This window comes from Elephas maximus, chromosome 12 (genome assembly GCF_024166365.1).
Source record: "Elephas maximus indicus isolate mEleMax1 chromosome 12, mEleMax1 primary haplotype, whole genome shotgun sequence".
In the NCBI taxonomy this organism is placed as follows: domain Eukaryota; kingdom Metazoa; phylum Chordata; class Mammalia; order Proboscidea; family Elephantidae; genus Elephas; species Elephas maximus.
The window spans coordinates 37,293,119-37,320,572 of record NC_064830.1 but is presented as its reverse complement, the minus strand read 5'-3'; the positions used below and the strand labels follow the sequence as shown (position 1 = coordinate 37,320,572).

The 27,454-nt window shown below is 37.3% G+C and overlaps 1 protein-coding gene across 8 annotated transcripts in view; it reads left to right on the top strand.

The window, feature by feature from the left end:
• Positions 1–27,454, top strand: part of LDAH (lipid droplet associated hydrolase) — a 141,128-nt gene that overhangs the window by 77,159 nt on the left and 36,515 nt on the right. For 7 of the 8 annotated variants that reach the window (XR_007519750.1, XM_049904824.1, XM_049904821.1 and 4 more), the window contains one exon: positions 22,987–23,221. The exons of the other annotated variant lie outside the window; for it this stretch is intronic. Coding sequence is in view for 6 of the 7 variants with exons in the window: in XM_049904824.1 (XP_049760781.1) it covers positions 22,987–23,221 (235 nt within the window). In the remaining variant the exon portion in view is untranslated. The remainder of the gene's footprint in view (positions 1–22,986; positions 23,222–27,454) is intronic. 8 annotated transcript variants of the gene reach the window in all.

Here is a 27,454-nt window from a genome sequence, read left to right as displayed (position 1 = left end):
GTGTGAACCACTTCCTTTCTGCTTTGTCTCAACACCACCTAACAGATGCCTTCTGTCCATCTTTCAAAAATCCATCTCAGATGCCAGCTCCAAATGAACTTTTCCTGATTTTTCCCAACCATTTTTACTCCCTCCCTCCATTGTAACCCCTTTTCTCATGATATTTATATGTTCTACCTTATATTATTGTTGTTGTTGTTGTTCAGGTGCCGTCAACTTGGTTCTGACTCATAGCGACCCTATAGGACAGAGTAGAACTGCCCCATAAGGTTTTCAGGGAGCTGCTGGTGGATTCAAACTAGCGACTTTTGGTTAGCAGCTGAGCTCTTAACCAGTATGCCACCAGGGTTCCACCTAATCTTATAAGCATTGCATATTTATTTGATTTTTCCTATTTTTTTTTTTAGCCTTTTTTTTTTTTTTTTTTTGGCCAAGGTGTAATTTATATACAATAACTCCTTTTTTCTCTCTATGCTTTAATCTAGATACATTTAATCTAGATACATTTTCTGATTTATTTTCTAGGCTACTAATCCTCACTTTAGCTGTGTATGAACTCTTTTAAATCTATCTGTTGAGTTCTTAATTCCAGTTCTTAATTCTGGTTTTTGTTATAATATTTCCATTCTCTTTATTTTTATAGTTACCAATTCTTGACTAAGGTTCTCCATTGTATTTAATTTCTTGATCATTTTAGTCACAGCTAGTTTGAGGCGCATGTCTGACTTTATTCTGCTTTTAACTGTTCAAAACAATTTAAAAGCACGGTTAATTTATTCTTAAAAAATAAAAATTTGGAGATGACATATTTGAAATAAGTAGAAAGATTGTGTCTGCTGATGCCAATATCCAAATCTCATGTAGTTCCATTTCTATTTCTGCTTTTTTTCTTCTTTGTTTTTGTTCAAGCATTTTGTCTTTCAGTATGCTTGTTGAGTTTTGTTTTGAATACATGAAATTATATATGAAAAAATCCTTTTGATAATATGGGGCTCTTATCTTTCTCCAGGGAGGATTTACTTTCGCTTTTAACTAGCAGTCATAAGAAGGACAGATCACTTTAATCCCAACAGGAGTTGAGCTGAATCAAAGCTGTGTGCTCCATTCTCTGTGAGAGCTGGGCTATTCCCAGTTTATCACTACTTCCAAGGTGTATTTCCATAGTAGTTCCCACTGAAAATCTAGGCTGCCTTTTTGTTAATGGGCATCAAGTTTTGTCTCATGATCACCATAAGATTCCCTTAAGCCGTGTTCAGCTTCTTGGCCTGTTTGCTACTGCCTACACAGCTAATACTAAGAAAAGCTATGGCAGTGTACCTCTCTGAGTTTCCTTTCTGTCCAGGGTCTTGGTGCTTGAAATCCCTGCTGCTTCTGCTGCTTTCAGGAGGACTTTTTAAAAATATTTTTCCAGCCTTTCTAATTGTTCTTGGCAGGAAGATTGCTCTGCAAAAAGTTAGTTTGCCATCTCCACCCATCGTCACCACCATTACCAGTTATTGCCTAGCTTCAGGTTCTTTAAGTATTTTATTATCAAAATGTTCCATCTCATTTTGATTTTTTGATACCTTGTGTGACCTGTTTTCTTTAGACAGTTTTAGAATCTTCATTTTACCCCAATATTATGTTATTCTGTGGTATTGTTGCTTAGATTATTTATCCTTTTTTAATCTGGAAACTGACATCCTTATGTGCCGAGAAATTTTCTTGTATTTTTTTTTCTTTCTTCTTGTTCTCATCATTATTCACATCTCCAGAAGTTATTCTCTTGATATGTTTTCTTTTCTATTGTCCATCTCTTTTGTTTTTTAGTTCTGTACAAAGGGAAATAGGAAAAATTTCCTTAATTTTATCTTCCAGTTCATCTAATTGAAGTTTTGATTTCAGCTTTCATATAAATTGTTCCTAAGAGTTATTTGTTGTTCTTTGTTTCCTTTTTGTAATATCCTTTTTATTTTGTAGATTGCTCTCTTAGGAGCACAAGCTGTTAAAGGTTTTTCATGTTCGTTTATGTTTATCTGTTACGATTGAAGCTTTCTTCAACTGGCTGGTATTCCTTTGTTATCTATTCATATTTAAGAATGACGTAGTAAAAATGATAGAAAGTTTTGTATGGAGTGGGGTTTGTGAACTGATGAACTTCAGTACGGGACAATTGGACAGGTGCCCTGATTTTTTTATTTTGATATTTCCATATGTCACTATCTGTATATATTTTCTCTGGAGCCATTCAGTTTGTCCAGGAAAAAAAATCTTAAAATCTCCTGCCTAAGAGCAGCATCTTTGAAGCCAAAACAGTACAAGGGGCTGATACTTGTAAGTGGGGCGTCCCAGCATTTAGTGTTTTGACTTTCACCTAATCCCCTTTTTATTACAGTCCTTTCCCCCTGCCTTTCTCTATACTAGATGTACCCACCTCTGGGATCTCTTTCCTTCACTTGCTATACAGAATAAGCCTCCAGGCCTGTGTTGCGGTTGGCCAGGAGAAGTTGCCTGGTGGCAGAGGATGAGGCAGGTGGCCTGGGAGACTAACTGTCCCTCTCCCAAACCTTCATTTGTTCAGTCTATTATGTGCTGTGCGCTGTTACTGAGGGCCTATTAGAGACTTGTTGAAAAATAGTATTTCCAATGAATAGGTCATTGGTCTTGTAAGAATCTGTCATGCAATCTCTAGCATTGTTTCTGTCACCAAGACCATGTTTTCTAACTACTGACCCTTCTTCTTTGCTTCCAACTTTCATATTCCAATCACCAGTAATTATCAGTGCATCTTGATTGCATGTTTGATCAATTTCAGACTGCAGGAGTTGGTAAAAATCTTCAATTTCTTCATCTTTGGCATTAGTGGTTGGTGCGTAAATTTGAATAATAGTCATATTAAGTGGTCTTTCTTGTAAGCCTATAGATATTATCACTGACAGTGTTGTACTTCAGAATAGATCTTGAAATGTTCTTTTTGACAATGAATGTGACTATATATGTGGACCTCGCCAGATGGAATACACAGGAATCAGAAAGAAACAATGGAAAAGCTCAGTACCGATCAGAACAAGGCCGGGGCCGACTGCAGAACAGACCATCAGTTGCTCGTATGCAAGTTCAACTTGAAGGTGAAGAGGATTAAAATTAGTCCACGAGAGCCAAAGTACTACCTTGAGTATATCCCATCTGAATTTAGAGACCGTCTCAAGAATAGATTTGACTCATAGAACACTAATAACCGAAGACCAGATGAGTTATGGGATGATACTGAGGACATCATACATGAAGAAAACAAAAGGTCATTAAAAAGACAGGAAAGAAAGAATAGAGCAAAGTGGATATCACAAGAGACTCTGAAAATTGCTGTTGAACGTAGAGTAGCTAAAGTGAATGGGAGAATGTTGAAATAACAGAGCTGAATAGAATATTTCAAAGGGCAGCTTGAAAAAACAAATTATTATCATGAAGCGAGCAAAGTTAGAGTTAGAAAACCAAAAGGAAAGAACACACTCAACATTTCTCAGGCTGAAAAAAGTAAAGAAAAAATTCAAGCCTCAAGTTGCAATATTGAAGGATTCTATGGGCAAAATATTGAACACAGGAAGTATCAAAAGAAGATGAAAGGAATATACAGAGTCATGGTACCAAAAAGAATTTGTCAGCATTCAGGCATTGCAGGAGGGAGCATATGGTCAAGAACTGATGATATTGAAGGAAGAAGTCCAAGCTGCACTGAAGGCATTGGCGAAAAACAAGACTTGAGGAATTGACGGAATACCAGTTGAAATGTTTCAACAAATGGACGCAGTGCTGGAAGTGCTCACTCATCTATGCCAAGAAATTTGGAAGACAGCTGCCTGGTCAACCAACTGAAAGAGATCCATATTTGTGTCCATTCTAAAGAAAGGTGATCCAACAGAATGCAGAAATTATCAAACAATATCATTAATATCATATGGGAGTAAAATTTTGCTGAATTCATAAACGGTTGCAGCAGTACAATGACATGGAACTGCCAGAAATTCAAGCCAGATTCAGAAGAGGATGTGGAACAAGGGATAACATTGCTGATGTCAGATGGATCTTGACTGAAAGCAGAGAATACCAGAAATATGAAAAGATGCTCAATGTTACTAGCCATCAAAAAAAAAAAAAGATTTTTTTTTTGAGATGCAAATCAGAATCACAATGAGATACCATTTCACTCCCACTGGGATGACTATGATTTAAAAAATAATAATAATAAATGTTAACGAGGATGTGGGTGAATTAAAACTCTTATCCATTGCTGGTGGAAGTACAAAATAGTACAGCTGTTGTGGAAAACAGTGTGGCAGTTCCTCAAAAAACTAAAACTAGAACTACCATATAAGACCCAGCAATTCCACTCCTAGGTATATACTCAAAAGACTTAAAAGCAGAGACTCAAAAAGACTTGTACACCAGTGTTCATTGCAGTACTAGTCGCAATAGCCAAAAGGTGGAAACAAAGTAAATACCCATCAACAGATTGATGGATAAACAGAATATGGTACATACACACAATGGAATAGTACTCAACCAGTAGGAGAAATGAAGTCTTGATGTATGCTATGGTATGGATGGAACTTGAAGACATTATGCTGAGTGAAATAAGCTAATCACAAAAGGACTAATATTGTATGACCTCATCTATAGAGTCTAAAGTTTATTAGTGATTACCAGGGTCAGGCGGGAGGGGAAAAGAGGGGTTAATGGTGATAGAAAAATTGAATTAAGGGTATTACACAGCCGATTGTTGTAATTGCTGCCAATAAGTTGTATACCTGTAAAAAGTTTAATTTGCAAAGATTGTGTGATAGATATATTTACAGCAACAACCAAAAAAGAGTAGCTGCTGAGGCTGCTTATGTACAACCACACACCTCATGGGATTTGTTTTCTTGGTTTGGAGGTTTAGGTTCATGGTTTCGTGGGACATCCCAGTTAATTGACCTAATAACGTGTTCAGCGCTTCTCTTCTACCTCCTAGTTCATTGCGTAGTGCCTGGGGTCTTAAAAGTTTATAAGTGGCCATCCCAGGCACAATTGGTCTCTTTTCACCTGGAGCAACAGAGAAAGGAGATTCAGGAATAGGAGGAGGATATGGAATGTGTGACTAATAGCTTCCATGAACAGCTGCCTCCTTTGCCATGTGACCAGAACTGGATGGTGCCTGGCTACCATTACTTAACATTTTGATCAAAGAATCCATAGAAGAATCCTGATCAAAGGAAGGAAAATGCAGAACAGGGTTTTCTGGAGAGGGTGGATGAACTTCTGAAACTATTTACCTGAGATAATCTTTAAACTTTAAACCAAAAATATCCCATGAAGTCTTCTTAAAACCGAACAGTAATTTAGATTAACTAGTAAAAAAAGGCTTGCCTTTAGTATTATGCTATTTGCAAAAACTATATGGGGTCAGATTGACAACAACAACTCGAAAGATTAGATAGGAATATTAGGGGGCAGTGAGTTCATGCTGATGAGGTTGAAACAACACAGAAAAGGAGAGTGAGAATGGTTGTACAACTCGAAGAATATAATCATTGTCACTAAATTATACATGTAGAAACTGTTGAATTGGTGTATGTTTCACCATGTATTTTCTCAACAACAACAAAATAAATAAAATTTAGGAAAAGAAATCTGTATGCTAAGCAAATAATCCCAGAAAACTGTTACCAGCTAGTTGACTCTGACTCATAGCAACGGTATAGAACAGAGGAGAACTGCCCCATAGAGTTTCCAAGTAGTGGCTGAATGGATTCAAACCGCTGACCTTTTGGTTAGCAGTCAAGCTGTTAACCACTGAGCCAATAACCCCAGAAGCTGGACTCTGTGAAGAAGAATATGGCATCAGGATTAGAGGAAGAGTCATTAAAAACCTGTGATATACAGATGACACAACCTTACTTGCTGAAAGCGAAGAGAATTTGAAGCATTTACTGATGATGAAGATCAAAGACTGTAGCCTTCCCTATAGATTATACCTCAAAATAAAACAAAAATCCTAACAAATGAACCAATAAACAACATTATGATAAATGGAGAAAGATTAAAGTTGTCAAAGGTTTTATTTTACTTGGACATCAGGGAAGAAATCAAACGGCGTATTGCATTGGGCAAATCTGCTGCAAAAGACCCCTTTAAAGTGTTAAAAAGCTATGCTGTCAGGACTAAGGACTAAGGTGCCTCTGACCCAAGCCATGGTATTTTCAGTCGCCTCACTCATACGCACACTAAAGCTAGACAATGAATAAGGAAAACTGAAGAAGAATTGATGCATTTGAATTACGATGTTGGCAAAGAATATTGAATATACCATGGACGGCCAGAAGAATGAACATACCTGTCTTGGAAGAAGTATAGCCAGACTACTCCTTAGATGTGGGGATGTCAGGACTTTGTCTCACCTACTATGGACCTGTTATCAGGAGGGACTGGTCCCTAGAAAAGGACGTCATGCATGGTAAAGTAGAGGGTCATTGAAAAAGAGGAAGACCCTCAATGAGATGAATTGACACAGTGGCTGCAAAAAATGGGCTCAAACATAGCAATGATTGTGAGAATGGTGCACAACTGGGCATTGTTTCATTTTGTTGTACATAGAGTTGCTATGAGATGGAGCCAACTTGATGACACCTAACAGCAACATTATGGACTTGGATGCATCTGTGAAAAAAACAGAAAGAGATCTCTGCCCTCACAAAGCTTATAGTCTACTAAGGGGAGTTGATAATAAACAAAGAAAAAATAGAAGTAAATTAGTATATTGAAAGACAATACTGCCTTCTTAAAAAGACTGGAGTCAGGTAAAGAGGACTGGAAATGCCAGGGCTGGGGGATAGAGGGCAGTGGTGGACTGCAATTTATTTTTTAACATTTTATTTGGAAGTAATTTCAAACTTAACAGAAAATTTGCGAGAATAGGAAGAATGCAAAGAATACCCATATGCCCTTTACCCAGATCTGGGTTACCTATTGTTAATATTTTACCTCATTTTCTTTTTCATTTGCTCTCCCTTTGTATGTACACATACTATTTCTTCTTGAACCATTTGAGATAAGTTGAGTATACATAGCCCTCTAACTCTAAATATATCCTAAAGTGTATAGTACTTAAGAACAGGGATATTGTCTTACATAATCACAGTGCAATTATCAACTTCAGTAAATTTAACATTGATGAATACTTTAAACTACCTCCCATATTCCAGTTTTGTCATTTGACCTAATAATGTCTTTTGTAGCATTTTTCCCTTCCAGGACAAGATCCAGTCTAGGATCAGATACTACATTTAACTGTCAGCGCCTCTTTGTTCTCTTCTAATCCAGAACATTTTTTTTTTTTTTTTGTCTTTTCATAAAGTTGACATTTTTTGAAAGGATATGGTTTCTTTTCTTAAAAAAGAATATTCCTAATTTTGTGTTTTGTTTGTCTGATGTTTCCTCGTGACTAGATTGAGGCTATGCATTCTCGACTAGAATACTGCGTCAGTGATGCTGTGTCCTTCTCAGGGTGTCATATCTCTAGGCTTCTCCTTGGTGATGTGAATTTTGATCACCTGATCAAAATGTTATCCTCACTGTATAATTGCTATTTTTTTCTTAGCAATTAATGAATAGTCTGTAGACAGACACTTTTTAAGATCATGCCAATAGCCTACCCTTCATCAAAAATTTCTCCTATATTCAGCATCCATCGATGACCCTTTCCTGACCCTAACCTTACCATGATGGTGATTTCCCAACTCTTAACATTCCCTCCATATTTCTGACTGATACTCAGTATTCTACTGTAAGCAAGAGATCTGACTTATCTTTCTCTCTCGCTCATGTATTCATCAATTATTGGCATGGTTTATGAATTTTCTCTTTTTTTAAAGTCTTGTGATTCATTACAGTACTTAATTATTTTGGTAATAAAACTGTTCCAGTTTTGGCCAGTGGAGACCTTTCAAGCTGGCTTATGTTGTGGACTGCGACTAGTGATCAGACACTTACAGGAGATGAAGGAGATAGCCTTGTTGATATCCAGGGAACAAAGGTTCCAGGCATTAGAAATAGTTAATGCAAAGGCCTTAAGACCAGAAGCTTGCGCATTATGTTTGAGGAACAGCAAGGAGGCCTGTGTGGCTGGAGCATAGTGAATAAAATGGAGAGTAAAAAGAGAGTTGCCTGAAAGCCATTATAAAGAATTTGGCTTTTTCAAGTAGACACATGAGACTATGTGGGCAGCTCCTGTCTGGAGGGGAGATGAGAAGGCAGAGGGGAACAGAAGCTGGCTGAATGGACACGGAAATACAGGGTAGAGAGAAGGAGTGTGTTGTCTCATTAGGGGAAGAGCAACTAGGAGTATATAGCAAGGTGTATATAAATTTTTGTATGAGAGACTGACTTGATTTGTAAACTTTCACTTAAAGCACAGTAAAAATAAAAAAAAAAAAGAATTTGGCTTTTGCTCTAAATAAGCAGAGGAGTGATATGATGTGACTCAGGTTTTAAAAGGAATTTCCTGGCTGCTGTGTTTGGAATAGACCGTAAGGGAACAAGAAGCAAGAAGTCCAGCTATAAGGCTAATTCAGTAATCTAGGTGAGAGATGATGGTGGATGTGGATCAGAACAGAAAGGTGAATCAGTGGAAGTAGTGAGAAGGGGTCAGATTCTGGATATATGTTGAAGGGGAAGGCAACAGAATTTCCTGATTAGATGTGGAACGTGAGAGACAAGGAGGAACTTAAGGATGACTCTAAAGTTTTGGCCTGAACAATAGGAGAAGATGGAGTTACCATCAGCTAAGTTAAAAAAGACTTGTTTTTAGGTGCCATCGAGTTGGTTCCAGCTCATAGGGACCCCACTGCATATCTGAATGAAACATTGGCCAGTTCTGTGCCATCCACACCATCATTGCTGTGTTTGAGCCCATTGTTGTGGCCACTGTGTCCATTCATCTTACTGAGCTCTTTTTTGCTGACCCTCCACTTTACCAAGCATAATGTTCTCCAGGGATTGGTCCCTTCTAATAACATGTCCAAAGTAAGTGAAATGAAGTCTTACCATCCTTGCTTCTAAGGAGCATTCTGGCTATACTTCTTCCAAGACAGATTTGTTCATTCTTCTGGCAGTCTATGGTATATTCAGTATTCTTCCCCAACTCCATAATTCAGATGCATCAGTTCTTCTTCTTCAGTCTTCCTTATTCATTGGCCAGCTTTCACATGTGTATGAGGCAATTGAAACTACCATGGCTTGGGTCAGGTGCACCTTAGTCCTCAAAGTGACATCTTTGTTTTTTAACACTTTAAAGAGATCTTTTACAGTGTATTTATCCAATGCAATACAATACATTCTTTGATTTCTTGACTGCTCCTTCCATGGGTGCCGATTATGGATCCAAGTAAAATGAAATCTGTGGCAACTTCAGTCTTTTTTCTGTATATCATGATGTTGCTTATTGGTCCAGTCGTGAAGGTTTTTGTTTTCTTTATATTGAGATGTAATCCATAGAAGGCTGTAGTCTGTGATCTTCATTACATAGTGCTTCATGGCCTTTTAGCTTTCAGCAAGCAAGATTGTGTCATCTGCATATTGCAGATAGTTAGTCTTCCTCCAGAACTGTGGGAGAATGTATCTCAGTTATTTTAAGCAACCCAGTTTGTGGTAGTTTGTTACAGCAGCCACAGGAAACTAATACATTGTCCTTGACACTTGAGGCTGTTTCAATATGAAGACCTGTATATCTGTGTTCTTCATTTTGTGGAAACTTCCATCAATTATTTCTGTTAGGTTCCCGTCCCTCCTTTTTCAGTTTCCTCATTCTGGAACTCGTTTAGTAGGATATTCATTTTCTTGTATTGGTTCTCTAATTTTCTGTCCTCCTGCTCATCTTTGTGATTACAGTTGAATTTTCCCCACTCTTATTTCTACTATTTTTACTGATTTTTTTTTAATTTAAGAAATTATATTTTTATTTTTTAAGAATTGTATCCTGTTTACTGTGTTCTTTTTATATCCCATTCTTTATTAACATAACATTTTCTTACATTTCTAAGCAAATTTTCTTATAATTTCTTCTGGTTTTTCCATTGTGTTTTCCTCTGAGTTTAATTTTTATATTTGTTTTGCCCTCTGTCTTCCATGTTAGAGCCTTTACTCAAATGTGTGACAATCTGTTGTTTCTTATCTATATTTAAAGTCGTACATTATATTTGCAATTCGGAACCTCTCTTTGTGTGTGCTAGACTTGACAACATGTGGACTTCTGCCTTCACTGTAGATTAAATAGCTGCAAGTCAGCTTTTTTGTCAAGGAACCCAAATGTCAGTGTGGTAGGCTATGGTCAGGCTTGTCTAGGAAGAAGATTATGAAGATGTTTAACTCTGGCACAGCTAGAAATTCCATTTACAGTAGCGGTGAATTCCTTCATGCTGAGGTGTTGCCATGATCCCTCAAGCCACTCATACAAAAGGCTGCATTCCAGCTATGAAGATTGTTAACCCATGAAGTAATTATGTCTGTTTTAGTGGGATTTGTTATTTTGGGGAATATATGTATGTATCAATTGGAGGGCTCCAGAAAACGTGCAGTTTCCCCTCCTGAAATAAATGATAATTACATTTTGCCCTGTGAGAGGTCTTATCCTGGGGTATTGACCCTCATTAGACTGAGGAAGACTATATTATGCTTTGCTCTAAAAGATCTCTCTTAGATTTATTGAAGATGGCAGATTATGGTTCTCTTTCATGATCATCTTATTTTGAAGTAATTTTTCAGAGAGAAAACGAAGCATCTTTACCTCACAATAAAAGTCTGAAACCACGTATTTGTAGTGATCTGTAGGAAGACTTACTAGAAGCACTCACAGGATACTTTCCCTAACAGAATGTACATCTTGCATGCAGTGATTGTATTCTACCTGTATAAACTATATTCCAGGAAACTATTGCATAAAAGTTGTACAAAATTGAAAATAAAGAAAAGGCTTTTCTATGAGTGGGCCATCTGGGATATTCTATAGGTATATCACCCCTTAGGGAGCAAGGAACAATGAAGAAAACTAAAGATACAAGGGAAAGGTTAGTCCAAAGGACTAATAGGCCACATCTGCCATGGCTTCCACTAGGCTGAGTCCAGTACAACTAGATGGTGCCTAGCTACCACCACTGACTGCTCTGACAGGGATCACAATAGAGGGTCCCAGACAGAGCTGGAGAAAAATGTGGAACAAAATTCTAACTCAAAAAGAAAGACCAGACTTGGCGACATGACAGAGACTGAAGACACCTGGAGTGTATGGCCCCCGGACACCCTTTCAGCTCAGTAATGAAGTCACTCCTGATTGGACAGGCCCATAAAACAAAATGAGACTAAAGGGGCACACCAGCCCAGGAGCAAGGACTAGAAAGCAGGAGGGGACAGGAAAGCTGGCAATAGGGAACTCAGGGCTGAGAAAGGTGAGTGTTGACGTGTCGTGGGGTTGTTAACCAATGTCATAAAATAATATCTGTACTACTGTTTAATGAGAAACTGGTCTGTTCTATAAACCTTCATCTAAAGTACAATTTTTAAAAAGAGGCTTTTCTTTTCAAAAAGATAGGTGAAATTTCATTGAGGATCGCATGGTATTGTTTTAAAATCAATTTGCTTTGATATAATGGTGACAAATGTACTTTTTTAGAAATAGTTATTATTTATGTTATAAATATTAGAACCAAACTTTGAATTATATTTTTTTACTGTGGTAGTCATATATGTAAGAAAACATTTGCCATTTCAGCGTTCTTTACATACACACTTCAGTGGCATTAATTATGTTTATCAGGCATATATTATGTTATTCAGCCATTACCATTATCCATTTCCAGATTTTTCCATCATCCCTAACATAAGCTCAGTGTCTTGCTTTTAACTTAATGTAAACTTTCGCTGTATGCATTTGAAAAGCATGAATTAATTCTGTCAGTTGAAAATGTTACCTTTATTTATTGAACAACTTTCAAGGACCATTAAGGTGAATGAATGTTTGAGTTGCAGACTAAAATATGAACTGGTAATAGAGTATAATACCTAGTTCATTATATATCCAGATACCATGGAGTGTTTTTGGTTAAATTGGATGAATTATTGTCTTATTTATATGCCCAGTACTCTTGAGATTTGGCAGAGATGTCATTAGGCTATCAGAAATACAGCCCTGTCCTGTTGGGGAGGGTACAGAGTCTTCCTGAGGATGCTGTCCCCTCTCTAAACTCTGTAGAAGCCGATGCCTTAGTTCAGTGAGGCAGTGGTAGGACTTAGCAGCTAACCAGGGTTATTGCTTAGCCTGTCTTGGAAGAAGTACAGCCAGAATACTCCTAAAAGGCAAGGATGGCGAGACTTCATGTCATATACTTTGGACATGTTATCAAGAAGGACCAGTCCCCAAAGAAGGACATCGTGCTTGGTAAAGTGGAGGATCAGCTAAAAAGAGGAAGACCCTCAATGAGATTCATTAACATGGTGGCTGCAACAATGGTCTGAAATACAGCAAGATTGTGAGGGTGACGCAGGACCAAGCAGCATTTTGTTCTGTTGTACACAGGGTTGCTATGAGTCGAAATCGACTTGAGGGCATCTAACAACAACAGGCTTGTGATGTCACCAGACGATGCTACCCTCTTGAAGCTGGCATGCCTGAAGTCAGTGGGAGGAGGACCACTCCCTTCAGAGAATCGTAAGGAAAAGATAAGCATAAGATGCATCTTTGAAACATCTTTATTGAACTGAGCAAGACAGATCCTTGCCTGTTATCAAGGCTGGCACTGGGCCTAATGCAGTTCTTTAGTCGGTTGGAACTAACCTTTTGCTTGTGAGTTAACTTCTTGTTTTTCAAAGATTTAGCCTCTGTCTCACGGGGTCTTAGTCACCTTAACTGATACATTTGCATTTTGCCAGGCAAAATGGAACAAGAAAGCCACACTTTGTGCCTTCCAGTTGACTTCTGAGAAGATGAGAATGTTTACAGGGACAGCTTCTGTGGTGGAAATCCCGTGTTCTCTGGTACTTTGGCGTGCATCCAGCATGTGCCTCTGACTACTGGCCTTTCCATTGTATCTAAAACCAAACCTCTTGCCTGGAGTTAATTCTTATAGGACTGAGTAGAACTGTCTCACAGGGTTTCCAAGGCTGTCATCTTTATGGAAGCATACTGCCACATCTTTCTCCCACAGAGTGGCTGAAGGATTCTAACTGCCAACCTTTTGATTAGCAGCCAAGCACTTAACCGCTGTGCTACCAGGGCTCCTTCCTCTGTATCATTCTCCCTTAAATTCAGAAAACCTGTGAAGGACACTTTACCTCATCTTAGGAAAGGTATAAAAATGGTATTTTAGTATGTTGAACTGAAGTATAAATGTTTCACAGTGTCTTTCAGCAAAGTTAAATGTGGAAGAATCTTTGTTTTACTGATTTCCCTGAGTAGCCCTGTGCTCTATCCTCAGCACCTTGACAGTGGTAGGTACTCAGTGAGTATTTGTCTACTTCTCTGGAGCCCTGGTGGCGCAGTGGTTAAGAGTTACAGCTGCAGTTCAGATCCACCAGACGCTCCTTGGAAACCCTATGAGGCAGTCCTCCTCTGTCCTGTAGGGTCTCCAAGAGTTGGAATTGACTCTACGGCAATGGATTTGCTTTGGTTTTTGGTCTCTTTCCAAAGTCTTTTTCAACAGTTCCTAGGTCATGATGAACAAGAGATTTCTAGTGTCTGTTTTATATTTTTCTACTGTACTCTTTATTTCCCATATCGTGGTACCTATCATGCATTATTATAAACTTCTCTAACACTAAACTTTAAATGTTCTGAGGGCAGGCACTGTGTCTGTCTTGTGCATCCATTTCTCCAGCACTCAGCCCAGCATCTGACATGTTGTAGGTGGTCAATATATATTTGATGAAAGTGAATGAATGAACAAACTAATGAGCAGCCAGTAGACCTAATGAATGACTCTTTCCTCTCAGTCACTCTAGGCCCAAAATTTGAAACACTGGGATTTCTAACTTACAACAGTCCCGACACCAGTGCTAAAACACTGGGGGTTTTTCGGTTGTTTTTTGCCTCCTGCCCTACATATAGTACTCTAGCTCCCAGTGTGATGCATTCCTACAACTGATTGGCTTATCACATCAGATCACATCATGGAGGATGACTACATCATTAGATAACTGCCAAATTACATCATTACATAACTGCCAAACTACATCACTATGTAACTGCCAAACCACTGAGAATTATGTCCCAGCGAAGTTGGCACACAATCTTAACCATCACAGGGCATTTTCAGTTTATAAACTATGCATACTTCTGGCTAAATAAGCTAAATAGACTTTGTGTTTCCAGTCTGATCCTAAGGGAGGAAAACATGGTCTTAGTGGGAGAAGAGTTAAACTAGGATCATTTCTAGATCTATGCTGTGACTACTAGCAACTTTATCTTTGAAGGCTATCTGGTCTATATTGCATGTTCACTAAGATACGTCTTAACAATACTGGTAATCTGATAAAGAAATAAACTGTGTGCTAAATGTTCTTGTTTTCAACTTGTGTGGTTAGGTATCACCTGCCATGCAGCAACAAGTGGGCTCAACTAGTAAATTAATGTGGAAGATAGCAGCGATGCTGGTTTTTTGAAGGTTTTGTAAACATAACAGATATCATTTTTCATTATTTTGTCATAATGTGTAGGTACCATTGCTGCATCCAGAAAAACAGATGCATCTGTAATAAGTTACCTGAATGGGGAAGTTCATTTTTGTATTATTTTTTAAATTTTTTTTTTTTTAAAGCATCTAACAAAACAGATTGCATACAGACCACACTTGAACATCATATTCCTTACCTTACAGCCACACCCCAAATTGCCTCTTAACTTCCTTCCTAAAAAATGACTACTAATAAGTTCAGGCAAAATAATTGTCAAAATACTATGTGTAAACCCCAAAATGTATCCACCATAAACAGTCCCAGTGTGTGTATTTATTTTCCTGCACTCTTCAAGAAAGCCTGGTTGTGTTTCATTATCAAAAGTTGAGTCTGATAGACTTCAAATGAGGATGTGAGCTATGTGAAAATGTTCCCTTAGAGTAGAATAACTTGGCTAGCCTGGAAGTTCTTTCTATAATGAGATAGTAACATAAGAAAATGTTTTATTGTGTACACAGATTTGGAAGCTTTCTCTGCACAGCTGTGTTTATAAAATGGGGTATACTTTCTTGAACTCGGTGGTTTTTTTGTTTTGTTTTTTACCAGTAGGTTTCTACATGAAGAAGAAAAGAAATTTTTATTATTGTGACTTAGGCTGTCACATGTGGGTTGTTTATTTTACTGAAATTATCATTATGATATATAGGAAACTTAGAAGCTTCACTCACAGGCAATAACTATTGTTCTCCAAAAGTAAGAGAGAAAAATCAGTCCCATCAACGAAGTATGAGTTGTGAAAAATGGTCTCTGGTCTTCTCATATTTTTGCGAGGCAATGATGCATTCAGAGCACATGATAGAACTTCCTTATTGTTTCGGTCCATTCCCGTGATTTCAGAGTGCACTTTAATTCTGAATTTGTTACTGATATAGATCAACCAAATGTAACTATGTGGTTGCTCATGTATTTTTAGAGTTTCCTTTGCATGCAATTTTGTTTAACGTGGGTCACAGTAATGGATCATTTATAAAAATAATGGATTGTTTCCTGTTTCTGCCAACTGATTTGATCAGTCTGAAGTTCCTTGTGTACTGTGGGTTACATAACGAGTATGGAATCTGTGTGGTATGTTTTTTGGTTTGACAGTAGCTGTGTTAACCGTTTATATTCCCTAAATCTTTGAGGACATGTTAATAAGCACAAGCAAGCCCATGATGCTTTTTGAAGTGAGTAAACTTGAAGCTAAAATGAGCAAAGAGTTACCATAAAGGCCTAAATTATCAGACCTCTTGGAAATGAGATTGTTTTGTTAGTCATTAATTATTTTGGCTAACTGTAGATTAGCCGGGGCGAGGCTAGGGAGGGAGCACACTTATTTCCAACTTTGCCATTTAAATGTTTCTGATGTGTTTTAGCATACTCTTCTGCATTCGTAAAGAGTACAGTAAAACATAATTTAGCTTATTTTCCTAAAGAAGAATCTTGTTGTTCATAGCACCTAACAGTCCTAGTCCTGAATATTTTCTCTTACCTACAACAGTATTATAAATGCCGAAGGTGTAGAAGACCAGGATTAAATGTACTGACCTCACATTATTCCCTGGAAATATTTTTAAATAAATCCCTGGTTTGGCTCTTTGCTAATATTTTCTAAAAGTTGCCTGGAGGAGAAAATATGATTGAGAGTTGAACAATTGAATTTCATTTAGTAGAGATTGTATTATTTGGTGACATCTAATTTACCAGGGATCATTTATGGGACATAGTTGAAGAGCTTGAAAATAAGCAAAATACCTCTGTGCTTTCAGAATTAAAAGCCCAAAGAACATATGAGCCTATAGAGCGTCTTACTTGCAGCTTGCTAACTCCTTTTGATTCACAATTCCAAGAAGCAGATTTCAAAGGAGAATCAAAATTTGTACACCCTTCCTGTCAGCACATACAAATCTGGCCAATGTTTTGTCACGGCCAAGTGTTCCATCATATGGATATAGCATAACTTTCGTAACCAGCCTTAATTATGGGCGCTCATTTCCAGTTGTTTGCTATTTGGAATAATTCTGTTTTCTAGTTTTCCCAACTCCATTTATTAGGCAGCCTTTTTCTTCCATTGATACCTTTATCATAAATTTCATTCCCATGAGTGTTAAGGCCTGTTTCTGTTCTTTTGTTTTTGTTCCATTGAGCTGCGTGATCCTTTTCTGGCACCAAGCAGTTTTAATTAGTGTAGCTTCATAATACGTGTAATATTTAGCAGAGCTCATTTCCCTCGTTTCTCTTCCTTTTTCAGAATTCCTTGGTTATCCTTCTTATTTGTCCACATGAACATTAATATAATTTGTCAAATTTCAAAATAAGAATCATCTTTTGTTTTAAGCATTACTAGAGGTGTAAAGAGAGTTACTTAATTACAAAAAGATTAATAGTATCAGGGATGAAAGAGGTAACATTACTACTGGTGGTTTAGAAATTGAACTATAATAGCAGGGTATTATAAATAATTTTATGCCAGTAACTTTGAAAATTTCAAATGAGATGGATAAATCCCTAGAAAAAGATATCAAGACAGATTCAAAAGAAATAGAAAGCATGAATGGTCCTATAGCCATTAAAAAGTTGAGTCAACCAATAGTCAAAAGTCATTCTAAAGCTCCAGGCATAGATGGCTTCATTGGTGAATTCTACTAAACATTCAGAGAATAAATAATTCTAACATTATACAAAGGCTTCTAGTTCCTGTCAGGGCTCTCTAATCTGTTCTATTGGCCTGCTTTTCTAACTCTGCACCAAAAGCACGTATGTCTTATTTATTAAAGGTTTATACTATAGTATGCTATTTTTTTTATGATATTGGTAGAACAAGTTAAATCCCTTCTTTTTGTTCTTCAAGAATGCCTTAGGTATTTTTGGCTTTCTGCATTTCCATGTACATTTTGAATTTGCTTGTAAAGTTCACGAACAACTTGTTGAGATTCTGATTCTGGTTTTACTAAATTTATAAATTAATTTGGGGAGAAATAATGTCTTTACAATGTTGTGTTTTCTATTCCGTCAACTTGGGATAAAATAAACCCATTGTGATTGAGTCAATTCCAAGTTATAGAGAACTGTCCCATAGGGTTTCAAAGGCTGTAATCTTTATGGAAGCAGATTGCCATACCTTTCTCCCACGGAGCAGCTGGTGGTTTTCAACTGCTCACCTTTGGGTTAGTAGCCAAACACTTAACCGCTGTGACACCAGGGTTCCTTGAACATGGTATAGTTCTCCATTTATTGTAAATCTTCTTTATGGTCTTTAAAAAAGTTTTATACATTCTACCTATAGTCATTCTGTACAACTTTTGTCTGATTATTACCTTCTTATTTTTTATGCAGTTGTAAATAGGATATTTTTAAAATTTCATTTTCTAAATGATTATTGCTGATCTTTACAAATACAAATAATGTTTACATGTTGATTTTCTGTCCAGCAAACTTGTTAAACTCTCTTGTTCGTTCTAAAACTTGTCTGTATATTCTTTTGGATTTTCTAAGTACACATTTGTCCACAGATAATGACAGTGTTGTTTCTTCGTTTTAGATCCTGTATCTTTTATTTCTTTTCCTTACCATATTGAGGTGGCCAAAACTTCGAGTATAACACACAGCAGAAATAATCCACCCCTGTTTGAAATCTGTTTAGTCTTGTTAAGTCCAACAGAACATCATGTAGCACTTAAAGCAACAAGAAGACTTGTGATGTTAGAATTACCTACAAGATAAGGGAAGAGTTCTGAATTTGAAGGTGAAAAATCAAGGGTTAATTGTAGCACCACTCCATCACTGAGAGGTTTTTCATCAGTTTCTCCTCTCAGACTCTGCAGGCACGCTGCTTAGTATCCAAGTGAAATGCCAGACCCCTATATTGCACAGTTAACATTAGACAGTGTCATAAAATTTACTAGCTCTGTGAGCCCCAGACACCCAGGAAGGTAGTTTTCCTTTCAAAAACAGAAGAGAAAAATTCAATACTTAATAGATGCAGTGTTGTTTAAGAGTTCCTTTTGAGCCACATCTTCTTTAACCCTCAGTATTCTCAGACTTCTTAATTTTTGCCAATCTGAAAGACACATGTCACATTGCTAAGAGAAACAGGAGTCACATTTGACTTTGAACCATTGGCAGCAGTTCTGAAGAAAGTCTTTGGACAAAAAGGCAAAAATGAAGTAGTGGCATACCTACTGTACATTGACTGTGAGAGTGGGGAGGCTTCTATTACAAAGCCCTGGAGACATCAGAAAGCTATTAGGTTCATTGCCAGTGCTGTCTGCAGCTGAAGATAACTGTAGTTATGATGCTAGTGCTGTATACTCTGCTTAACCTTTCCCCACCTCATAGTGATTACTAGTGCATGAGGAATGCTGGATCCTTGTGCTATGCTAGAAGGGGAAAAGGAAGATGACCAAATATCAGAAAAGTCCTGGGATTCCAGAGCTGATCTCATTCCCTCTCTGTATTTGAATGTGTTGGGTTGGATCTCACTCTCAAAGTGGCATCTGGAGAGGATGATTGTTTTATTGTCTTTACTTTTCCAGCCAGACTTCACAGAGATTCCATAACCTTTCTGTGAATCTTTGTGCATAACCTTTGGACAAACCCATTGCCACACAGGCAGCTGGCTTCGATTTGAAGATTCCGGATCATCCCTGACATTCTGGGGCCCGCAGTAACCTGCAGCAGAAAAACCTGTGAATGCCTCATACATAAGGCCTTTAGCACAGTCCATCCGGCATGTCCTCTTCTGCTTTGTACCTGAGAAGATGCCAGTGTTGGAATCTCCCTTCTGCATTCTGCCAGAAATCCTGGATTCAATTGAAAAGTAACGTTGCCATCTAGCAGTTTTAAAATCATTTGCATGGATGTGGCTACCTGCTTCCAAAAAGTGTCTTTAACTCATCAGCTAAACAGGTGTTTAGGTAGCAATACATTCTCACTTTTACGTGGCAAAGAAGAAACAATGGAGGTCAAACTATCCTGTGACCAAAAAAGAAATAGCTAAAATATCTCACCTATTGTTGGGAGAAAAGGAAAAGTCTACGGAAATGGCTGAGCACTTAGCTGACAGATATGACCAAGGAAAAACAAGAAGATATCATGACTAAAATGAGAAATGTCCTTCACAGTTTTCATTCACAAACCCCTGTTCTTCCTAATAGTGAAAGCAGCATGAAGACAAAACTACAGCTGATTACTGATCAATTCAACATTTGGGCAATACCATCATACGGGTTTTTATGAAAAACTAGCATCAACAGCAGAGCCCTGGTGGTGCAGTGGCTGAGTGTCCAGCTGCTAACCAAAAAGCTGCCAGTTTGAATCCAGCAGCCACTTCTTGGAAACCCATTGGGGCAGTTTTACTCTGTCTTATGGCGTCACGATGAATTGAAATCAACTCGCCAGCAATGGTTTCTTTCTTTTTCTTTTTTTTTTTTAATGGGTAGTATCAATAGCAGAAAATGGAAGAGTCTGAGTCCACAAAAACCCACCTTTAGTCTCAGGGTCTACCAGCAAAAGTGCACTCAGTTCATCCAGAAGGAGGAGGATGAATACATAAGGTAAAAGGTAAAGCAAATCAGTGATCTCCGAAATCAAAGGAACAGATTCATAACTGAAGTTAAACACAACTGGAGACATAAGTCCACATCATAGAGCAGATAAAGAGGTATGTTTATAAAGAAACATTTTGAATGAAAAATATCTTCATGATTTGGGGCTACAGAGGAATTTCTTAAGCAAGACACACACACACAAAAAAAGAACAGTAATCTTAAAGGAAAAGACAAATCTGACTGCATCAAACTTAAAGAACTTGCCTTCATTAAGAAAAATATAGTAAGAATAAGAGATGAACAGGCAAGCCACAGAATGCAACATGACCAAAAATTGATATCTAGAATATATAACAACTCCAACAAATCAGCACGAAAAAAGACAGGCAACCTAATAGAAAAATGTGCAAGAGACTTGAATAAGCACTTAGAGAATACAGAAAATATCCAATAAGCATATAAAAGAATCAAACTCATTAGACATCCATCAGTGAACACAAATTAAAGCCTCAGAGACACCACTCACTATACACAAGATTGTCCAAAATTTAACAATTTGCCAGTATCAAGTGTCATGAGGATATGTAATAACGTGAACTAGCATGTGTTGCTGATTGGTCCGAGTATAAATTGGTACAACTACTTTGGAAAACGATACGGCATTGTCTGCTAAAGCTGAACATATGTCTGTCTGTCTTAGTCATCTAGTGCTGCTGTAACAGAAATACTGCACGTAGGTGGTTTTAAAGAGCAGAAATTTGTTTTCTCACAGTTTAGGAGGCTAAGAAGTCCATATTCAGGGCACCAACTACAGAGGAAGGCTCTCTGTCTGTCCACTCTGGGGAAGAATCCTTGTCTCGGCTTTTGTGGCTGCCACATTTCTCAGTTCCTTGGCAATCTCCATATAGCATCTATCTTTCTGCCATTTGTGCTCACTTCTTTGTATAATTTGCTGTTTTTATAACTCAAAATGATTAGGTTTAAGAAACACACCCATGCTGATAATGCCCTTATTAACATAACAAAGAAAACCCTATTCCCAAATGGGATTTTATACCCACAAGTATAAAGGTTAGGATTCCAGCACATATTTTAGTGGTACAAAAATCCATGACACTAACCTGCCACCTAGTATTTCCACTTTGAGGTGATGTATCCATCAGAAACACATACACACGTACACCAAGAGACATGTACAAAAATGTTCATAAGCAGCATATATGTAATATCCCTGAGCTGAAAACAGCCCAGATACCAGTAAAATGGAGAAACTGTGGAATGTTCATGCAATGGAAAGCTATATAGCAAAGATGATAATAAGCTATTGCTACATGTATCAACACAGATGAATCATATAAAGTTGAGAGAAAGAAAAAAGCATACTGTGTAATTCCATTCAGATCTAGTTCATTAACAGGCAAAAAATAAATATAGTTTTAAGGGATGTTAACTGTTAATGTAAAGCAAAATAAGTCAGGATAGAGGTTACCTAAGATGTGAACAGAAGTTGTTGGGAAGACATACATGCAGGGCTTCTGGCACTGCTTTGTTTCTTGACCCACATTGCTATTCATTTTATAATGATTTGTTAAATTGTACATTTCTGTTTTATGTGCTTTTTTGTATATATGTTATACTTCATTTAAAAGAGGGTTTAAAAAAAAAAGGAAGTCATTGGGTCCGTTTTCATTTCCTGTTTTACAATCTATTGACATTGAATATATTCCATTCATGTTATTCTGTTATTAATAGAGATTGTGCCTAACGTTTGCCTTTTCTGATCCCCACAGAAATTATTTTTATATGTTAATTTTAGAAATACTAATATGGTGAATAATAAGTTTAAAATGATGTTAGTGATTCCCATTTTCCTGAACTAATATTAAAATATATTTAATAATAATCTGATAAATTGAGTTGAAATAATATTTTTGTCTTTAAACATTTGCCCAGTTACGTACAGATTTCCAGCTTCTCTTTTCCCTGAGCTGCATTTTATTAATGTCACATACTGAGTGTTAGAAATTTATTTGGTCTTGTTAAAGATCATTGTTGGCTGGTAAGATTAAAGAATAGAAGAACTTTTAAAAAGTTAAATACTTCAAATGTAATTAACGAAATGCTGAATGAAAATGGAATCACTTATGTGGTGCAAGTGCTTAACACACTTAGCTGCTAACTGAAAGGTTGAATGTTCGAATCCACCCAGAGGTGCTTCAAAAGAAAAGCCTGGTGATCTATTTCTGAAAAATGGGCTTTTGAGAACCCTGTGGAGCACACTTCTACTCTGACACATTTTCGGTCTTCATAAATTGGAATTGACAGCAACTGATTATTCTTATGTGGCTCTGCTGTCTTGTGGTGTCATTAATCACTCAGGTTGGTATAATTGCTTGACTAAATACGCTACATTAGTTCCTACTTTCAGCAGTCTTTAAAAGGGATTGTGAATTGTTATCACAGATGGCTAGGAATTACCTAGAATCTGATTCCTCCTCACCTTGAAAGTTAACCCCCACAACTCAGCAAGTCTGGATCATCCTTATATCCTAACCAGATTGACTATGGGCTGAGAGTGTAGTAGGTGATGTTGCTCTGTCTGAATAGATCTCTAGTCTTGTTCTGAAACCCAACCGTGTGTCAGTAGTACGTGGAAGAAACCATCAAGCCATGGGCTACCCCTTAAGAAAGCCTCTCATCAAAGTATATTTCTTTATTGTAGGTAATCCGCTGCATGATGCTCTTTCCAACAATTGAGCGAATGTCACAGTCACCCAACGGCAGGATTGCAACCCCATTACTGTGCTGGTTTCGATATGCTCTCTATGCTCTTAGCTACTTATTATTGAAACCGTTGCCTGAGAAAATCAAGTACTTGCTAACTAGAGTGGTCTTCAAAGTGAAAAACATACCGAATGAGTATTTGTGCATGAATTTATTGAATCCATTCTGCCTTGGTAAGCATATTTTAAAATGTATGTTTTTTCTTATATAAGAAAGTGTTTTTGAGAATAACCTTAGAAAGTGAAGGAATATCAAGCAAGGAAGTATTTTTTGTTCCCCCCCCCCCAAAAAAAGTTTAAAACTAGGAATGAATAAAATGAAAAATACAGTCAGGGGAGTTTTATATGACAAATAGATTATCCCCATCAAGCTTTACTTTTACCTTATGCTTCTGATTCTCTACTCTAGCCATAGGATTGTGAGAAATAATTCTCCTGTGTACATAGTATATTTATATATACTGTGTACATTTAGCATATTTCTTCACTGGGGCCTTTACAGGAAGCCAGGATGTGTCCTGATAGTTCAGTGAAAGAACTTTGCAAAAGACAGCCCAAGAAAACCAGGCCCAATATTCCCATAGAGTGAACAGTTATGCTTTTATTTTCCTCCTTTAAATGTCTTTGGGGGGTTTAAATTACAAAAGTAATAAATAACCATCATGGTAATACAGTATTATAATAAGGGGTGCTTTGTTGATTATGTTTTCTGAATGTGCCAAGAATGTTCTTACTACTTTACTTTTTGGCATCAAACATCATTTTAAAATGGAATTTATCTTTTTAGATGATACTACTTTATACTATATTTATAAATGATTTTCATAATAAGATAATCCTAGTTTCTTGATCTACAAAATGAGGATAATAATAACCCACACTTCAAAATGTTGTTCTGATGATTAGATGCAATGATACATGCATTTAATTTATAACAAGCCTCCGATAAAGAATAACGACACTTGTTGTAGCAGTAGTATTTAATGATGCTCAGTACAAACCAGGCACTGTTCTAAGCTTTTACCTGTGGTGCTCTGAAGAACTAATGTGGTTTAGGTTTATTACTATCCCCATTTCACACATGAGGTACAGAGAAGTTGTATGATTTGTCCAAAGTCACACAGCTAGTAAGTGGTGTTCAAACCCAGGCAGTCTGCCACTATGCTGAGCTTTTTTTCACCATAAGCTGCTGCTTCTGTCTTTTTGCCCCAGTTAATGATAAAGGCAAGACATCTGAATAAAATTTCCCATGCTCACCTGTACTGAGATATTGTATTGAGATATTAAGATCATGTAGATTGTGAGTCCAAACACAAGTCAGAACTGCCTGCAGTGTTATACACAGCTACTGATTGTATGGGAGGTATTTTTTCAAATATGTAGCAAGAATTGGTCATCACAAATATAAGGCACAAAATATCTTCTGTATTTGTGGGGTTTTTTTCTCCTCCATACTCTTCCCTACCCTTATTCTTTATTAGAACCTTAGCATAGTGGTGGAAGAAGGTGAAATAGAGCAGTAGCAGGATTAAGGACAGTCATAGAAATTGGCAAAGGTTGAAGTTGGACATGTCTCTTAAAGACCATCTGGCCCAACTTCTCATCCACCCCTCATATTGCAGATAAGAAAGAGATGGCCTGGTAAGTGAAAATAGCACTGACTGGAAGTAAGACGCCCTCAATTCTCATTTTGATTCTCCCCTAGACTCCTTTTTTTTTTCCTAGACTCACTCTGTGACCTCAGTTTAGTCCCTTCCTCTCTCTGATTCTCAGTTGTCGATCAAATGAAGAGTTACAGTTACCTTGCCCCTTCCCCTGCTGGAGTGGTGTCAGAAAAACCCAGCTACAACGGACGGTTTAAATAAGATCCAGAGTCCCATAACATCATAATACCCAAAATGTTTGAGTTTCAATTAAAAATCACTTGTCATACCAAGAACCAAGAAAATCTCAACTTGAATGAAAAAAAGATGATCAATAAATGTCAACACCAAAATGACAGATGTTAGAATTATCTGACAAAGATTTTAATGCAGCCATTACAAAAATGTTATGCTAAGCTTTTATGAACACATTTGAAACAACTGAAAAAATAGAAAGTCTCAGCAAAGAAATTGAAAATTTGGAAGAAAAACCAAGTGGAAATTTTAGAACTAAAAAAGTATAATAAGTGAAATAAAAAAAAAAAAAAAACTCGATGGGTTCACCACCAAAGTAGAAGGGACAGAGGAAAAATTTGATGACCTTGAAGATAGAGCAGCAATTACCCAACACAGAGAAAATAAACCAAATAACGGGAACAGAGCCTTAGGAACCTGTAGGACTATTAAAAAAAAAAAAAAGATCTAACATTTGTGTCATCAGAGTCTCAGAAGTAGAGGGCAGAGCTGAAAAGGTACTCAAAAAAATAATGACTAAAAACTTCCCAAATTTGACAAAAGACATAAACCTACAGATTTCAAGAAACTGAGCAAACAAGACAGTGTGGGTACAGGACACATCCCCCTCTCTGACTCACGTTAGCTGGAGCCTTCCAGCTACAATGTTCCTTGAGGAATCCTGAGCTTCCTTACTCTCACAACCATAGTAGAGTTATATTAGATGCAAAACAGACTCTCTGAATCAGATCGAACTCTCAGTTACAATCCTTCATCTTTGTTCCAAACAACCAACTTGCAAAAAACCTTTGGAGAACAGCTTGTTTGGTTCTGACTTCCCTTCCTTCTCTCTGATCCTGTAGTCTCTTCTTGGTTCTAGATCTGGCTCTCTGATATTCACGTAACCATTACCTACCTCAGTGGTCTCTCCTTTTTTCCCATGACTCACACAGCTGAATAACCTTGGGTAAAGGGAAAAGAGATGGGAATTACCTTTCTTCTTTCTCTTCGGGTTCTTAGTTCATTCTCTGCTTGCTTAGATCAGTCTCCTAGTAGTTACACTAGGCTGGTCTTAACCAAGCATTCCAAATATCCTAACTAGCCTTCTCCCACCTTCCCCCTTGGGATCCCCGCTGCCACCCGTGCTTGCTCTTGCAATAACCCTCCCAGTAGCTGCCTTTGCCTAAGCTTGTCTTGGCCATTCTTCAGACAATTGCTATGACCTTGCTTACTAGATGATGTCACTGTTTCTCTATTACAAATGGAAGAAGGTCCAAGCTTCCTGAGAAAACAATGCTTATAATGTAATACCCTAGTCCTTGCAGATGATAAGTGGTATCCTCCAGAGCTTATGCCTTATGAATGGTGAAGGTAGCCAGTATTCATACCAGCTACTTGAGTTGGTGGCATGATTATCAGATTACATGAAAAGAGGGGTTTTTGAGGAAAAAGCAGCCCAGGCTAGAACTCATTCTCATGAGTACATCTAGGCCATCTGGTATTCCTTCTGCAGACCTGCTTCTCTGTAGCATGACTGTCATCCAGACGATGACCTTTGACTCGCCGGCTTGAGTCCTAGGAGGCCTTGTGGTGTTTACCCATTATGTAATGTCTGTGCTTCAATAGAAATCTTGCGGAAACAAATGGAGGAAGTTTGCCAGTCCAAATAATGGATAATAAATCCTGCCCCATCTAGATCAAAACTGGTTTTCTGTATCCTTTAGCTTATACACAGATTTTTTGTTCTAGCAAATTCTGAAAAATTCAAAGAACCAAAATATTTCAAATGCTGATTTTTTTGTTAAATGACATGTCCCTTTGTGTAGGCTGGGATTCCGTGGCATTAGCATTCTTCTCCCAGTGCGAGTGAAACCTGATTTACTATCCACCATTCAGAGAAGAGTAGTCCTAATTTAGTATACTTTATAAGTTTTACCACGGTGCTTGTTAGTACAGTTTATGTAAATAATTGTTTTAAATGTTATTTTAAAAAAAATATGTGAAATTTTATTCTTTGATTTTAATTCTGGAATGTTTGCAACTACATATTTTCTTTAAGTAGATGTTCTTCCATTTCATGAGAAGTGTGCTGTTCACAGAGACAGCTAAATTGGATTTTCTGATCAAAGCTAAAAGCAAATATATTTTAGCTCAGCAGTGCCACAGGTCAAGATAATTAACTTTTTAAAATATCCTAGGGTCTTTTCGTTAGTTAGACCAAATTGATGTGTCATCATCGCTTTCAGTTACCCCACTAAAAAAATACAGTGCAGAAACATAGGGACTTTCTGGTAGGTTATGTTACTTTGTTGAATATGTTCTTGTAAAAGAAACTTTCATAAACTTTCCTTAATCAATATGAAAATAACTTTTTAAAACTTTTACAATGATATAAAATTAACTGAACTATTTAATGAGCTGATACATAAGCTCCATTAAAGAATCACAGATTTCTTCCAGAATATTTCTAACTCAATCCCAGAATAATTTTTGAATAAGACAAAACCAGACTCTCATGGTGGCTATTCTA